Source organism: Anguilla rostrata, chromosome 10, assembly GCF_018555375.3.
Source record: "Anguilla rostrata isolate EN2019 chromosome 10, ASM1855537v3, whole genome shotgun sequence".
NCBI classification, from domain to species: Eukaryota; Metazoa; Chordata; class Actinopteri; order Anguilliformes; family Anguillidae; genus Anguilla; species Anguilla rostrata.
Window position 1 is genome coordinate 21,858,361 of NC_057942.1, and position 12,340 is coordinate 21,870,700.

The following is a 12,340-nucleotide window of genomic DNA, read 5'->3' on the forward strand; positions in this document are numbered from 1 at the left end:
ATGACGCGTGGCAAGCAGAAAAATAGAACAGAAGCGAAAAACTACGCTTCAGTTCGCTTGTGTCACACAAGTTTTGCAGCCGGTTCGCGACACGTTCGCATCTGGTGTAGAGGACGTCGCCCGCTGCCGTTGTAATAACAGTACTTCAACTACGCCTCACTAACGCGCGTTGTGCGCTCGCGGCCGCTACGCGTGCGGTGGGTGTCCGGTTTTAGATGGCCCGGTGTGTATGTAGAGCTGCAGTGCTTCTGCGCCGCAACTATAAAAGGCGACAGACTAGTGTTGTCAGGATACCAAAATCTTGACTTTGATACTGATACCAGGTTTAGTATCATGATACTTGATACTGAAACGATACTTGAAAGTTAAACGATACCCTTCAATACTCGGTACCTAACGATACTGAAATTACCTTAATAGATAAGAAACATAATGTCCACAAGGGTGGACCTCATTTTCGAATTCACGGTTAATTAAATTAAAAACCTGGTTTATTAACAACCTTTAAGTTGAAGCCTGTTCAACATATTAATAAGCATAGGCCTACAGAGTTACAACACTAAACAATAGAAAAATATATTAAACATATTTCAAAAATTAAACAATTGTAAACTAATCTTTAAACAGGTCTTGCACTTTAAAATAGATCTAAAAACAGCATATTTTAATAACAATACAGCATCTTCCTATAATAAAATATTTATAAATTAGAACACCTATTGCTACTGAAGTGAACTGAGTCGAATCTCTTGAGCTTGTAAGTCAAATTGCCTCCAGGGGGCATCTGGTTCGTGACGTCACAGCCCAATGTTAAAATCCTATTGGCTTTTTAAAAATCATTGATTGTAAAATATCTATAGCGATTAAAAATAAAGGATTTCTCACGTTTTTTTGGGACCATCATTCTCTGCCGTAGCAGGTGCTTGGTTATATTTATTTCAATCTCTGGAGGGGAAAAAAATGGATTTATGTCGATTTACGATCTGTTGGTGGTCCTGAACTACACTAAATCAAAGTCGCACGGATACACGTCACAACCACGTGTGCTTGTAAGTCTACCCACCAAGTGCGGTGCCTAGGCTGCCCCTAACTGCTGGTCTGGGATCAGATTTCCCTTCCCAGATCCTAACTTTAACCATTAGTAGGGGAAGAAAATAACTGACGCTGGACCAGCAGCTAGGGCCAACTTCACCCAACACCGGTGGCTAGCTAGCTATACCCACGACAAACGCGGTGTCATTGGTTAGCTTAATGCATTTTTTCAATGGTCAGGACAATAATAGTTAAGAAGGGAGAAAATCATTCCAAGTCCAACCATGTAGAGTTGATCATATACAGCCAGGGTAGATTAGCGGGTCTGCCAGTGCCAGCATGAAAGATATCGTTTATAAAGTTTTGGTTAGCTAACGTTAACGTTAGGAAGGGCTGGATCAGCAGGCAGCTGGCTAGCTGCCAAAGTCAGGTTTATTTGTCATTACAAACGTATATGCTGTAGCCTACAGTACACAATGTAACGAAACTTTGTTTCACAAGGCTTAGATGTAACCATAGACCATATAGGGGTGTAACATAGACTTTCAGTCTGCTCACAGCACTGAGCACACACTGAATACACACATTGTGAAAATTAGAATGACAGTGCAGTTGTACTTAGACAAGACAGGTGCAGAAGTTACGGTAGGCAAGAAATAGACCATTTCTAATAAACAGTTTTATTAAAACATAGTAAGTAGTAAACATATTGTCGGTAATTTATTGAAAACCATGCTGGCTAGCTATATTGTTGTTGTGTTGTGATAAAAAATATATATGACTCCATTTTAAATCACGTCTTAAGTTAGTTAGGTTAGGTTGTACTTTTTTGTATGGTCTATGGTTGTACTCTATAGATCCCTGAAAGGAAATCCTGTTGTCATCACGACCGTACAATTATGATGTGAAATAAACAATATAACTTAATAGTAACAAATCTGTTATTTCCAGTAATTTTAGATTGAAATACGATATCAAAGTGACACTAGAAGTAGAAGGGCGCAAGCGTGTTCCAGCTGAGCCGTGACGATATAAGTGTGCGTTGTGAGCACAGTACCGGTATGTGTAGTTCCTAAGCGTACTAAATGTAGACAATGTTGTACCTTGTACTTGTCATGGGTCAATCGTGCTGCTGATATTATATTTCATGAGTCATATATGTCATGAGTACCGCATACCAATAGCTAACTGGTTCCAACTTGTAACTAAAAATATTGCTTATTGAAAATAGCCCCATTCATTTTCCCATTGACAAATTTGCGGGAAAAGGAGGGGAGTGGCTTGGTGACATTTTCACTTACAAGCTCTATTGCTACTGAAGTGAACTGAGTTGAAGCTTACGCTGTATCAACAAGGAGGAACGCACAAGCGCACGTCACCTCACTTGGCAACCTTAGTTGCTACTGCCATCTAGCGAAGATTTTGACAAATTACACTTTTCATCCTCTCAATCAGTAATGGGGGAGACACATTTCCCTGGCTTTTACATTTGACACAAAACTACCGAACGTCGAAAAATTCTAATACCCAACCGTTTCTTTTTTTTCTTTTCTTTTTTAAGTACCGAAAAAGTGTAGAGTTTCGGTATACCGTGTAACATTACGTCAGACACATATTCCAATCCATTGCTCAGCTTAGCAGAGATTGCACATTTCAGAGCGCCTCAGAGACAAATATAATAATAATACATATTTCAAATAATAAATACGACATTGAAAATAAAAAACGAAACAAAAAACGAAATATCAACTCGCCATCCCTGCTACCTGCATGCTGCATGCAGAGTGCCTTATTAGCCTATTTATTTCGACATTGGCAGACTACAGCATAAATTGCACTTTTGTTTATATTCAATATTAGTAATTGCTGCAAGAAACTGCAGCTGTAGACACAAGAAAGTTTGTTATATTATGGTAGCAACGGAACGAAGCGGACTATATATATATATATATGTATATATTTACCGTCATTGTTTTATTATACCAGCGTGTTTTCTCGGGTTTGCAGAGAAACTCAAAGACTATCAATAAAAATGGTTTAGCTATTTCTCAGCATAATGATGGATGGGGATGGGACGAAATGAAAAGAATTTTCATTTTTTAGCAATGTTCCAACACTTTCGTCATCACTGTTGCATGCATCACAAAAGCTATTACACTAATGCTTACATTACAGTGTGAAATATCCACATTCTATAATACCACTAACCTATTTAAAGACACTCAATTTAAAAAATAACGTATATAACCGAAATATTTTGAGCAGTAATACTTACATAGCAATATGAAATTTTATCTGTGTTCAGTAGATAGAGACAGAGACAGGAAATCAATGACTAAGTCCCATCCGGTTCTGTTTTGCTCCAGAAAACGATGTCAGATAACTCTATCAGAAAAGATATGGCTTAGCTATGCCCCAAAGTCCTCAATAATAATAGTACTTTCCAAGAAATTATGAAAAATCGTTGACAACGTCTCGTTAGGTACAGCGTCTTTTACTGTTACCCCAGAGTGAATGCGCAAGTGATTGCGATAAGAAAATGTTCTGTTATGCTGACCGATAAAACGCTATTCCAAAAGCAAAATCAGACATGTTATACATGGTTAGAAAGCTTATACTCTCACCTACTGAATAAATGAATTGTCAATCAAGCCAGGCTGTACTAAAAAGGGCGACAACGCCGTAAACAACAGGTGTGGTATTACGCACAGCTATTTTTGAAGGTATCCAGGCATCACAGATGCGTGTATATTTCCCAAATGGATTGTCCAAGACAATATATGACCACTCAGTCTCAAAAGCGACATCTCTACGCATAAAACCAATGGTAAGGTTGTATATTTATTCAATACTTAGTCCCAGATATTGACTGTCGAATGACATGGTATCATTTTTTAAAACGTCTCGTTTATTTCGTTACTCAGTGAGCAGCGTTTTTACTGCCTTATTGGCATATCTTAGGGCTATTGTGGGGTTTATCTTGTTGCTATGACGGAATACGATTTTTGAAATGGTGAAAGAATATTTTTAGGAATGCCCAGATAGATAATATTGTCCATTATGAAGTTCAGACCCTGCCCTCACTGATAAAAACTAGACGCGAGTCGGATTACTTAGTTGCGTTGCCATGGATGTCTTCTAGCCACTTGCTGTAAAGGAGTTTACTAGATGTCGTAACACTTTAGATGTGGAGCTACAGCTCTCCTGCACCCCAACTAATACAAAAGTCCAAATGGCAGGAAAACAATATGGCGGACATAGGTGGTCCCAATAGCAGTTGTAGAGCACATTCAGATGCAATGGTCGATGAAGTTTTGTGTTGATCTGACTTATGGTGTGGGAGGTATGACCTTTTAAACATGACCGTTTGTTATAGCGCCACCAGCTGGCTGACATAGGTGATTTTTAGTGCCCGAGTAATGGGGGGCCATAGGAACCCACCTACCAAATTTGGTTAGTCTACAACTTATGGTTGCTGAGCCTCAGACACTTTTAGCGGAGAAAGCTTCCACACCTCAACTAAAAAGTCAAAATCGTGGGCAAACAATATGGCGGACATAGGTGTTCCCAATAGCAAAGTTGTAGAGCATGTTCAGATGCATAGGTCGATTAAGTTTTATGTTGATCTGACTTAATGGTGTGGGAGTTATGGCCTTTTATGCTTGACCCTTTGTTATAGTGCCACCATCTGGCCGACATAGGTGATTTGTAGTGCCTGAGTAGTGGGGGCCATAGGAACCAACCTACCAAATTTGGTTGCTCTAGGATTTATGGTTGCTGAGCCTCAGACACTTTTAGCGGAGAAAAATAAGAATAATAATAATCCTAACAGATACAATAGGGTTCCACCAGCTTCACTGCTTGGACCCCTAATAATAATCCTAATAATAATCCTAATAATGGATCCCTAATAATAATTCGGCTAGAAATAGCTTTACAAAATAAGTAATCGTACCTTACTGAACCCGTGTTCAGCAGTTGTCTACGATCATGAAAATGCACTTTTTGTACGTCGCTTTGGATAAAAGCGTCTGCTAAATGAAAGTAATGTAATGTAATCCTAACAGATACAATAGGGTTCCACCAGCTTTGCTGCTTGGACCCCTAATAATCCTAACAGATACAATAGGGTTCCACCAGCTTCGCTGCTTGGACCCCTAATAATAATGTCAGGGTTTTGGTGGGTTTGACCCAGGCGCCAAGCGAGTAAAAAATGAAAAAAGACTCAAAAGGTATATAAAACAAAGACTTTACTACTTATAACAATAAACAAAACAGGGAACCAAAAAGAGGCCACGATGGGCAAAACCAAAAAAACTCAAACACTAAAAAAAAAACTTGGAACAAGAAAACAAACGACGTAAACAGAAACATTGAACAGAAACAGGCAGGCAGAATACAAGCAGGTCAAAACACAGGCAGGCAGAAACACACATGACACGCAAGGAACCAGCACCCAAGTCAGGAAACAAAGAACTTTGTGTTTCAGTTCGTTCTCCCTCCCTGTGTTAATTGTATTATTGGTTTTAATTAATACAATTAATTTTAATTGATTGTTCTTTGAGTTCACCTGTGTCTTGTTACCCTTGTAACAAGACACAGGTGAACTCAAAGAACAATCAAACCAGAAAAAGAAGGGGATAACAAGACACAGGTGGGAACAATGATAGAATAATTAAAACCAATAATACAATTAACACGGGGAGGGAGAACGAACTGAAACACAACACTGAAGTGCCGCCATCTGGCGGCCCAACAAGGAAAAACAGACACAGAAACACAGAACCATGACAAATAATCCTAACAGATACAATAGGGTTCCACCAGCTTCGCTGCTTGGACCCCTAATTAATTGGAACTGGTAACGTTGGTCTGACCCAGCCGCCAACCTGTTAGCAAAAAGATGCAGCCAAAACTGCTCATTTGCGACAGAAATGACAAACACCACAAGGAGGTTCTCCCGAGCTGCTAGAATAGTATGCTACAACCAGCAACGTCCTGTGACCACGCTTTCTTAATTACGTTGAAAAATGAGACTTGATAGTTAATTCAATCCAATCCTATCCTACTTGTTTGTGATAGTTAATACTTGCCAGCTAGCTTACTAATAAAAACATTTGTCATTTTTTGGGTGAACAAACAAACGCAATAAATATAGGCCAAGTCTGATAGAATGTCTTAAAATTTAGGACAGTTTGCTGGAGTTTGGCTTGTCTTCACACCCCCACTGCCTGACAATAGCCAGGTGTTGAATCGGAATGTGGATGTGCAAATGTGTCTATCTCTCCTCTGCATATTTTAGCATTTGTACAATAACATGTGTCAGGCTTCACGTTCCCCTCGCTTGCTTGTTTCTGGCCAGTCTGGCCTCTCTCACGACTATGGGCAATAGAGTGCTACCCGGAAGTAAAAGTTCGCTTTTTTGAGCTATGGGTTCCCTTGGGACTCCCTGAAAACTTGGAACTAACGTAAGGCACTGCCCCCAGGTGAAAGTTTTCAAGTAGTCCCTATGCGCGTTCTCGTCGGCTCGCATTTGGGTCGTCTCGTCACTTTTTGGATAAGCCAGCAAAACCGTAAACTAAAAAGTTGTTTATTAACCTAATCTTTGCCTTAACCCCAAGGTTAAACCTACAGGAGACCTCACGACTAATTATAACTTTAAACAGAGATGATTTTTTATTTTTTTGTGATCATCGTTTTATGAAGATACACTTACATTTTTACTCCTTCTCCTTGTACTGCTGGCACAGCTGCAACCGCAACTAGACTTCCCAGCAGATTTTCAAATGACTTTTATCTGACTCTTGATATATTCTCAAATTGACCATCATAACGTTATACTGGAAAATATGTACAACTAAAACGTTAACGCAAAGAGCAAAGATTAACATTACTGTCTGATCACTCTGTGATTTTACTTGACTCACTCTCACTCTCACACACATAACTCAACTCTCATACACTCACTTGCCGATTGTAAATTGAGAAGCTAATGATAAGGTGCGATTCACTTTAAATTTGTTGACAAACTGGTGACGTTAGGGTTATATAATATAACGTTAGGGTTAACCAATTTAACGTTAACGATAGACTAGGGTGACTTCATTCTTTATAGCTCCATGGGGTAAACGTTACTAAGCTCCGCACGTGAGGCTTGTTTAACGTACAAAGGAAACCTGTTAACGTAAAGTTGGCTTGTTAACAGTTAGCTAACGTTAGCTAGACAGTAAATTTCATCCAATATTTTCATTGCAGATGATATAGGCCACATCACAGCACGGGCTGAGCCTGAGACGATCACGGAGCTCGCCGAAGTGTGCACTGCTACGTCCTGAAAAACCACGCCCATCTGGGTGAAATACCAAGTTTTCAGGGAGTCCCAACGCGCATCAGGCACACAACACTCACAGGACGTAAGGCACCGCCCCCGGGTGAAATACCAAGTTTTCAGGGAGTCCCGGGTTCCCTCGTCAGATTTCCAATGTATTTTTCCCATAAGGATTTCGTTTTTTGCCGAAAATAAGGTCTGTTGTGAACGTAAGCCTAAGAGAGCTCCACGTTTTTTACTACGAGATAAATTATACACATTAATATCACCACTGTGGATTTTGAAGCTATTACGTGCTTTTAAAAAGTAAGTTGCTAACAAGTTGCTATATTGAAACTACAACAGTGGTGCTTTCTGGCAACCGACACTCAAGTTTCCATACTAGACCACCTGTACGTGACAAACGTTGTAGTTTCGACATAGCAACTTCTTAGTAACTTATTTTTTGAAACTGCTTCTAAATTCACGGTTGAGATATTAATGGGTGTAATTTATCTCGTACAACAAAACGTGACTCTCTTTGACAGATGTTAACCACAGACCTTATTTTCGACAGAAAACAAAATGCCTATGGGAAAAATGAATGGGATATTTGCTGAAGGAACCCATGGCGGAAGTAACTCCAGAGTTGGTCTACAAAAAGACTGTAACACTCTATTTGCCTTGAATAAATTCTAATTTAAAACAATTCATTTCACGTTGAAACCAAATAGCAAAAGCCTACTATACAGACCAATCTGGCCTTTGCTTATAATACATGCATGTGATAAATGCAGTTTCTTTTCCATTAGTTATTGTGTATAGGACAGAATTGTGCGTATACAATCCTCAGTTATGATATCCTAAGTGAAACTAACATGGATGACATTAGACTGTGCTCAAAACTATCTGACTATTGTTAAGTTTCACAGTCTGACCACAAAGTTAGTTGAATAACTGTTGATAGATGTACATTTCACTGAAATACACACAAAGAGTAATGGATAACAAGCATGTCCCTATTTTCAGCTTGTCTTCATAATGTATTTTCCTCTCCATTCTCGTTAATATAAAAGCAGTGGTAACACTGTTCTACTTTGCTCCTGCGTCATATGGTTGGAGTGTTAATGGTCAGATATGGTTTTGAGTGCTCACATTTGCCACCTGGTGGTGGTTTTGCAAACAAAAGTAGTTCATGTACAAATACAAAGAAAATATATGCAAATTTGCCGCTGCCGGGAAGATCTCTCCCGGCAGAAGCGTCATCTGAAACCAGTGACCACTGTATATTCCTCCCTGGGAACATTCACACTAGGCAATAACCACACCTCTCAACAGTATACTTAAACCCTCACTTGTGGCTGTCTTGTTGAGATTCATATGGAACGCCTGTTCATTGGAAAGTGGTCCTCAGTGTGTTACTTTACCCTTCTCAACTTGGTTCCACACGGGAGAAGATTCCCAACACCCTGAACAAGCAAAACTCATCAAATCAACCTGCATCAACCAGGAAAGCACAGAGAAGAGCTTGAGGCATTTACCCTGAGAACCGCTTTCAGCCTGAATTAAGCACAAAAATAGAGAGCGATGGTGATGCAGTGATGGAGACCAGTGGAAAACTGAAAGCATTTCATCCATCACTGAAAAAACATTTCGAAGCTTTGACTACTGATCCATAATACTGCTCTGACCACTGCTTCACAATGCTGCTCTGACCACTGCTCCACACTGCTTTCCTGCTCTTTTTGAATACATGTTCTTGTTTGAGATTACAGGCCTATCAGTGTGTTAGAGGACGTGTTTGGCTCTCCGAAGTGAGGTTGGAGCGGGTTATGGGGTAGGGTGGGACAAGACAGGATAGGGTAGTCACTCACTCAGCAAGCTCCTTCAGGCGCTGGTACACATCATCCTTATCCACTACCGTGTCCTCCGAGGGGAAGGGTCTGAAATAAAAAAAATAATACATCTTACATATGCAGTGTCAAACATTCTTGCTGTGAGATGACAGTGCTATTCACTGCAACACCGGGCCACCAAAATTAATTTATTTGATTTATTTAATTTTGCCATAATGTAACCAGGTAGGTCAACTGAGAATCAGATTCTCCTTTGATTCTCCATGGCAGGGTGCAGGATTCATCTTTTGATCAAGAGAGAAGAAGGCCCCATATAGGCCCATCAAAACCTGTACCAACAGCAATATGTTTTTCCTAGGAGGTGATTAACCTTGCCCACCCCTGTTCAGCTTCAGCAGATCAACAGGAGGAGGGTACAGGGTAGCATGACAGTCGCATTGAAATTGTCTGATCACTACAGAAATGCCTTCAGCAGGAAGAGCAGTTAATTAAATTAAAAATAAAAAAAAATAAATAAAAAAAACGCGAGTAAGAGCATCCATTAATTTAAAAAAAATGCAGTATTTCAGCTATTTCACTATTGGGCAATGTGGGTTTACCATTTATATTCATCAAACATTCTTTTTGTTCTTAACTGAATTTTCATTTAAAAACAACAAATAATTTCCAATACCGAGACACAGCAGTCAGAGAGTTTAATTGACTTTTACAAATCATATTACAACTCTTCAGATCAAGTATTTATTTATATGTTCTACTTCAGGTGTTTCTCAGGCACATAATTAACCTGTTTAAACAAGAAAGAGAAAATTGACCTCAAAAGATAGTATTCTTTGCAAAGCTATTTAACCCCTTGCAGCAGGGGGCTGTAGAGATACTGTAGGGTGTTCTTTCATCCGGATAGTTAAACGACTGTTTACAGTAATTGGGCAGAGATCCCACTCAACTGGTGTCACAGGTCTAAATCAGTTCCTGATTAGAGGGAAAGAATGAAAATATAAAATACTATTGCCCCTTAGTCCAAATTTAGCATACTTGCTGTTGTGCATGACTTGGCATTCAGCAGGTATCATTTCAAAGTTACAATACATATGACATAACTTAAGTAATGACACTGTAACTACTAAATAATTATCTTATATCTAAGTGCATCGTGGTCTTAATACAAATAACTATGGTGGAACACAAAGTTGAAGTACATATTGTATAACTACATGGACTGCCTGGAATTTTATTATACATCTACCGCAACCATTTTCATATGTTGTTCCAAGGGTTTTATGGTAACATGTAAAAACACCCAGATAGCAAATGCATAAATAATACTGATTATGAAAGCAAACCTGTAATCAGCCAAAGTGCTCACTTCTCTCATGGTCTGCAGACGCAAAGAATATCATGATGATCATAAATATCAAAAATATGTTTCTGCGGCACTGCTCTGATGTTTGCAGCCACTTACCAGACTCACCACGCCGTCCACACATTAGACAAATACACTGCATCCCTGTGTATACACTGAATTCAGAGACCCTCAGCTCCCGAAAACTCCTAAAATTAAAGACTCCAATCTAGTCTAGTCACCCTGACAGAGGTGTTACTAGGATGTCATCTTTGGATGGGTATTTGGATTATTTGGGTGGGCAACAACAAAAATGTTGCTTTTCCTAAATAGGGTATGGGGTGGGGGGGAAGGAATACAATTACAGAATCCAATTTTTGTAGGGGGGTCTGGGGCCATTACCCCGTGAAAAAAAAAAAAGAATTAAACTGTAAAATTTAGATTTAGATTTTATGATGAGCAAAGTATGATGAACTAGAGCAAATTTTGTTTTGCATATTCAGTAGGCTACAATAGAATAGAATACACAGGGTCAGGCAGCAGTGCCTGTATGATGAACATTTGTATGATGAACTAGGATAGAACATTTGTATGTTCTGCCTAGGATAGAACAATGTCTAGGCCCAATATGACTAGCAAATGCAATTAAACTTTTTTTAAAATTATTTTTCATTTGTATATATATATATTTTTTTAACTATTTTGTATTATTTAGTTTTTGTTAGTGTGTGAAAAGGAATATAGAACTCCTAGAATGCTAGCTAGGGTAAACATCAATAAAGGTAAAAGAAGACAAAGGTGAGTAAGCTAGAATGGAGACAGTATAAAGAAATTTTCTGTTTCAGCTCTAAGATGATGTTAAGTAAATGATTGGATCACCACATATAACATATGATGACAATGGGGGAGCTAGAACAGTAAAAATATAGCTCAATGCAGTAATTTCTATGTAGAAATTGCTGCACGATACTTTCACCTGTCTCTGAACGACACTGGTATTCCTGCCATACAAACATCGCTCTAACGTGAGGAATACTAGAGGCATGTTTAAGGGTACCACCATCTCGTTCAAGCGCTGTCTTCCAATTAGTGTATCCATGTTTCATGAATATGTCCTCTCGTTTGGAATTAGAAAATTTGCGACAGACAAAGCAAAAGCAGGCATCACGCGAGATAGAATATTCTAGCCATGGTTGAGACTGGTACCAGCCTGCACTAAAGCTTCTCACAGTTTGTCCAATTGGGCACTTGGGTTAACTACTTAAAATTGGCTGGGATGGGCTATCCATATTTAAGTCAGGAGCGGACACGGCAGAGCTGGAGCATGGTGTGTCTGGATTTTGTGGAGGACGGAAGTTTGCTGCCCCCGAGAGCGAGGCATTAACGCTTTGCTGGGTGTTGGTAGATGTGCTGGGCTCGACAGTGGAGGCAGCATGCACTGGAGTTGAGGGTGCCTGTTTTTTAATGAGACACCTATCCATGCTGAAAGATTTACATGAAAGTTTTAAATAAAACTAATCGTGTTAGCCTTCTGTAAAATTATTTTATACCCAACAAGCCAACTCCAGTGACTAGCAACAAATCCGCTATAGCTAGCCTGGAGCTGGCTAATCATTAACCCAATGGCCACCAAGTGAGCTGGTAACTTAAAAGAAACACACAGCTTGCAAAACGTGCAAACTCAACTGTGAAACTATACAAGGCTACTAATGTAACTCGTAAGAACCAGAGAAAAGAATGAACAAGAATTAACAGTTTTAATTGGATTGCTGAGAGGCTGAGAGCAGCTAGCTACAAACAGTT

At 39.3% G+C, this 12,340-nt stretch overlaps 1 protein-coding gene across 3 annotated transcripts in view; it reads right to left on the minus strand.

The window, feature by feature from the left end:
* LOC135233737 (guanine nucleotide exchange factor VAV2-like) overlaps positions 1 to 12,340 on the minus strand; it is a 168,140-nt gene that overhangs the window by 47,666 nt on the left and 108,134 nt on the right. For all 3 annotated transcript variants that reach the window (XM_064297559.1, XM_064297557.1, XM_064297558.1), the window contains exon 4: positions 9,214 to 9,282. In XM_064297559.1, the coding sequence (XP_064153629.1) occupies positions 9,214 to 9,282 (69 nt within the window). The remainder of the gene's footprint in view (positions 1 to 9,213; positions 9,283 to 12,340) is intronic.